Source organism: Bison bison, unplaced genomic scaffold (genome assembly GCF_000754665.1).
Source record: "Bison bison bison isolate TAMUID 2011002044 unplaced genomic scaffold, Bison_UMD1.0 scf7180017864377, whole genome shotgun sequence".
NCBI lineage: Eukaryota > Metazoa > Chordata > Mammalia > Artiodactyla > Bovidae > Bison > Bison bison.
In genome coordinates, this window is record NW_011494949.1 from 5,022,835 (window position 1) to 5,028,150 (window position 5,316).

General features: G+C 49.2%; 1 protein-coding gene across 1 annotated transcript in view; it reads left to right on the plus strand.

Moving 5' to 3' along the window:
* The window catches only part of UBE2QL1 (ubiquitin-conjugating enzyme E2Q family-like 1), a 55,756-nt gene that overhangs the window by 28,741 nt on the left and 21,699 nt on the right, over positions 1–5,316 (plus strand). The window contains exon 4 of the mRNA XM_010857118.1: positions 552–586. Coding sequence (XP_010855420.1) covers positions 552–586 — 35 coding nt within the window. The remainder of the gene's footprint in view (positions 1–551; positions 587–5,316) is intronic.

Sequence of the window (5,316 nt, forward strand, 5' to 3'; positions counted from 1 at the left end):
GAAGGAATGATGCAAAGCTGAAACTCCAGTACTTTGGCCACCTCATGCGAAGAGTTGACTCATTGGAAAAGACTCTGATGCTGGGAGGGATTGGGGGCAAGAGGAGAAGGGGACGACAGAGGATGAGATGGCTGGATGGCATCACTGACTCGATGGACGTGAATCTGGGTGAACTCCGGGAGTTGGTGATGGACAGGGAGGCCTGGCGTGCTGCTATTCATGGGGTCACAAAGAGTCGGACACGACTGAGCGACTGATCTGATCTGATCTGATCTAGAGGCTGCCCATTACAGGATGGGCCGTGTTTGCTGATCTGGTCAGTAAGGCTTTGTTTTCGTTACATTTTCTAAACAGTTATTGTTGACATATGGGAAAGCTGTCAAACTTTCACATATCCATAATATATTCATACAGATGTATGTCCATTTCCATCCCATTTTTACTGTGATTTCTTTCTTTTGGCCTCACGGGCAGAGAGAATTGGGTTAATCGTGGCCCACCCGTCCTTCTCTCTCTCGTCTTTTATTGAAGAAAAGATGCTGATGTTGCAGCAGTTCGGTCCATTCGTCTCTTCGCAGCAAGCACTGTGTGTGAAGACCCGTTTCCTCACACCTGCATCGCAGGATACACCCCTGTGTGCTCTTGCAGTAGCTTCATAAGTATATCTTTTGCATTTCAAGTGTGGTCCATTGGCTTTGTGGGCGATGAGAAGCCCAGCTTCTCCGTGTACTGCAGGGACCTAGCCATCCTCCACTGCCCTTTACTTTTTGGCCTTCATGATTATGTACAATCCCCACAAACATAGAGTCCTCGTGGGCTCCACTCACCCATCTCACTGCTCCTGCACGAACATTATTCTGTCTTAGGGACACAACCTCCTAGCTTGCTACTCTGTCCAGCCTCAGGTAGGACAAGACCCCCTCCCTGCTCTTCTCAGCCCTCTGTGGATCATTCATGTTGCGTGTAAATTGTTTTCAACTGTTTGTCAAGAATTTTATCACAGTAGGGAGCTCTCGTTGCTGCAACAGAGCACACCCGCAAATCTCAGTGTCCACGATGAGTGCGCATTTCCTGCACATGGTCTGATGGGGGCTGGCGCCACTTCCCACCATGTGTCTTCTCCATCGAGAGGATGTCAGGCACATTGTCAGATTCCCAGCCACAGAGGACGAGGATGGCTGAGCATGGCAGCTCCTACTGGCCGCCCACAATGGATGTGCCAACCTGTCACTGTCCGCTGGCCAGAACTAGCCACACGGCCACCATTCAGTGTGCAGGAGGTGGGAACACAGGGCAGGAATGCCGCCTACCCCATCAAGTTCCTCAAAAACAGCCACGTCTCAGGCTCAGCAAGTTGTACACATTAAATACAAACAGCATTGGCCCGTCAATCATGCCTTACAGGGGTTGAAAAAAATTGCTAAGCCTTTAGGATTTTCTGCGTAGGCAATTCTATCATCTGCAAATAACCAGGTCAACAGGCGATTGCATCCCAGTGGCATGAAAAAACTCTTAATACCATGAAAGGCAGGCAAACAAAGCTGGAACCAAATGATCATTTTTTGCCACTTCAAATATCAAGATCGAGCAAGCTTGATTTTTGTATATTTGCATCACAACACAAGCCAACATGAACATCACATGACAAAGCCAGGATATTGTGAAAAAATGCCCTGTAACATTTAAAATATCACTGCAAAACATACCTGGTATTACCTTTCCCATTCCCAGGAAAAGGGCAGTTTTGATAATTTAATTCTTTCACTCCCTTTGATATCTAATTAGCACCTCCAAAATAAACCCTATCCCAAATTGTCGACTGTAAACATAACCATTGCATGAGCTGTTTTCAGTCGAGTGGAAGAAGAAATTTGTCTTCTGTAAACGTTGACTTTGCTAAAGATGCTTATTGGAAACCTCTGATCAGAACTGGTGTGCTGGTTGGTTTTAAGTCTTCAGGGGCTTCCCTGGTGGCTCAGATAATAATGAATCTGCCTGCAGTAAGGGAGACCCGGGTTCCATCCCTGGGTTGGGAAGATCCCCTGGAGGAGAAAATGCCAACCCACTCCAGTATTCTTGTCTAGAGAAACCCATGGACAGAGGAGCCTGGTGGGCTAAAGTCCATGGGGTCACAAAGAGTCAGACACGACTGAGCGGCCAGCACTTCACTGCAGGGCTAAGAGCACTGGTCTGTGCTCACACTGTCGGGGTGGGACCATCCAGCACTGCCATCTGTGACACCATGGACTTGGTCTGTGCTCACTCTGTCTGGGTGGGACCATCCAGCACTGCCATCTGTGACACCATGGAGATGGCCCCTCCAGCAGGAGCACTAGTCCTTAGGCTGTTACTCAGGACGAGAGCAGGCAGGGGGTGGCATGTGAGAACAAGGTCTCCTGTCATCAGATAAGGTTGGTATACCCTGGCCTACTCAGAGCCATTCAATTTCTTATGCTGATGATACGGTGATATTTCTCGTGAAAGCTGAGACGCACATCGGTCCTAGGATGCCAGGTTTGGTGCGGTGAGCTCCGAGTCTGATCCCAGCAGCTGGCTTGGGCACTGTGGGCGCATCTTCAGTTGCTCAGCTGACCCACCCCTTTTCAACCCCGTGGACTGTAGCCTTTGGGTCGCTGACGAACTCCTGTCTACCTCTGCTGACACAGAGAAGCCATTCGCCCCTTCATTCTCCACGGGATCATTTGCAAAATTACGACCGTGTCCACCTCCCAGGGGAGGATTAGATGAGCTGATGTGTGAGATGCCACGTGGAGCGCCCACGTCCCACTTTGCTCTGGCGTTCTGGCCAGGACGCAAGGGAGCCTGTACCACATCAGTGCTGGTGACTCCCCTGGATCCCTGCTTCCCCCTGGGGAAGCAGCTGGACCACTCGCGGGGCGCTGGATACGTGGTCCTGTGATGCCTCCATGGAGGCCTTGGGTACCTGAGACCATGAGCTGGGATGCCTCAGCCTCATGTGTCCCTCCCAGCACACAGTGAGAAGGGGTTTGTTCCCCTCCAGTCTGTGCTGTGTGTTCACAGGTATATGAAAATATATCTGTGGGCATAAAATACATAATCACAGCTGACCTGAACTTGCCATACAGACTAACTCCATACATTATATCCATGGTTAAAATTAGGTATCCAGGGGACTTCCCTGGTGGTCCAGTGGTTAAGGCTCTGTGCTTCCAGTGCAGGGGCCCTGGGTTCAATCCCTGGTCATGGAACTAAGATCCCACATGCTGGGAGGTGTGGCCAAAACATAAACAGGCTCCTCTGTCCATGGAATTCTCCAGGCAAGGATACTGGAGTGGGTTGCCATTCCCTTCTCCAGGGGATCTTCCTAACCTGGGCATTGAAGCTGGGGTCTCCCACATCGCAGGAAGATTCTTTATGGTCCCAGCCACCAGAGAAGCCCATTAGAAACTTAAGTTTCCGAAATGGAAATACAATTCTCTTAAGTTACAGTAGACTAGCACCTGAGAGCCAGTATGGCTTTCTCATGCTTCCCACCAAATGTCACCAAAGAGTAAAGCCAGTCTACTGACACCAGGTTGCGGTGAAGGACAGCACAGTGCTTTTTGTGAGGCATCCAACATGGGGCAAGGAGAATGGGCAGCCCATGGTCAAAAGACCCAAAGTCTCCAGTGGCATTCAGGGAAGGGTTTTAAAGACAGTGTTTAGGGTAAGGGTCAAAGGTACCTGATCAGCTCATGGACCTGTTTTTTCATTGGTTGGTGGTGAGGTGGTTGTTGTAGTTCAGTTGCTATGTTGTGCCCAGCTCTTTGCGACCGCATAGACTGCAGCACGCCAGGCCTCCCTGTCCTTCACTGTCTCCCGGAGTTTGCTCAAACTCATGTCCATTGAGTCAGTGATGCCATCCAACCATCTCATCCTCTGTCATCCCCTTCTCCTCCTGGCCTCAATCTTTCCCAGCATCAGGGTCTTTTCCAATGAGTCAACTTTCACATCAGGTGGCCAAAGGATTGGAGCTTCAGCTTCAGCATCAGTACTTCCAGTGAATATTCAGGACTGATTTCCTTCAGGATTGACTGGTTTGATCTCCTTGCTGTCCAAGGGACTCTTGGTGAGATAACCAAATATTGGGAGTCAACCTCATCAACCTTCTGGTTCCAGTGGGCCTGGGGTCTCCATGCTTGTGGGGAGCATACAGTTAACTTCTTCCACCTGGTGGGGGTTTAGTATCTGAAAAACAGCTCAAGAGTACAGCTCAGAATATTTTCTACAGTCCTCAGGGAGGAACTCAAGGCCCTCGACTTTGTTTTATAGCTGAACTATTATTGTTCTGTCTTATTTGACTGTTTCCCTTTGTGGGCTCATCGTTTGATGTCTCTGATTAAATTTCTTCTTTGGAACTCTGAGAAGGCCAAGAAGACTAACGTTTTTCTACAGACAAGAGGCGGGGACACACAGAGGGGTGGGAGACAGCCTGTCCCTGGGAGGGGCCCACGCTGTCCTTGATCTTGTTCAGTCGTTCAGTTGTGTCCGACTCTTGGCGGGTCCTGCTTGGTTTCAAAAACTTAAACGATGACTCTTCAGAACATTTGATTATGCTGTTGTTTACTCAGAAATCTTTAAGAATTACCTTATTTAATTTGTATTACATTTTAGATGGCTTGAGAATATATTTGGGTTCAATTTGTATAGTTTTTGTTAGACTTAATAGCAAGTCTATCAAGTAAAAAGTTCACGTATCTGCAAAACACAGTTTGCATTGGGTGTGCAAACATTATCTGTCGAATTTGTTTTTCCTCAAACGCTATGTCTTTATGAAAAGTATGAAAGTGTTAGTGGCTCAGTCGTGTCCAACTCTTTACCACCCCATGGACTATAGCCCGCCAGTCTCCTCTATCCATGGAATTCTCCAGACAAGAATACTGGAGTGGGTAGCCATTCCCTTCTCCAGGGGATCTTCCCAACCCAGGGATCGATCCCGAGTCTCCTGCATTGCAGGCGGCTTCTTTACTATCTGAGCCACCCAGGAAGCCCACTGTGTTTGTCTGCTGCTGCTGCTGCTAAGTCGCTTCAGTCGTGTCCGACTCTGTGCGACCCCATAGACAGCAGCCCACCAGGCTGCCCCGTCCCTGGGATTCTCCAGGCAAGAGCACTGGAGTGGGTTGCCATTTCCTTCTCCAGTGCATGAAAGTGAAAAGTGAAAGTGAAGTCGCTCAGTCGTGTCCGACTCCTAGAGACCCCATGGACTGCAGCCCACCAGGCTCCTCCATCCATGGGATTTTCCAGGCAAGAGTACTGGAGTGGGATGCCATTGCATTCTGCCCTCTGTGGCTCCCT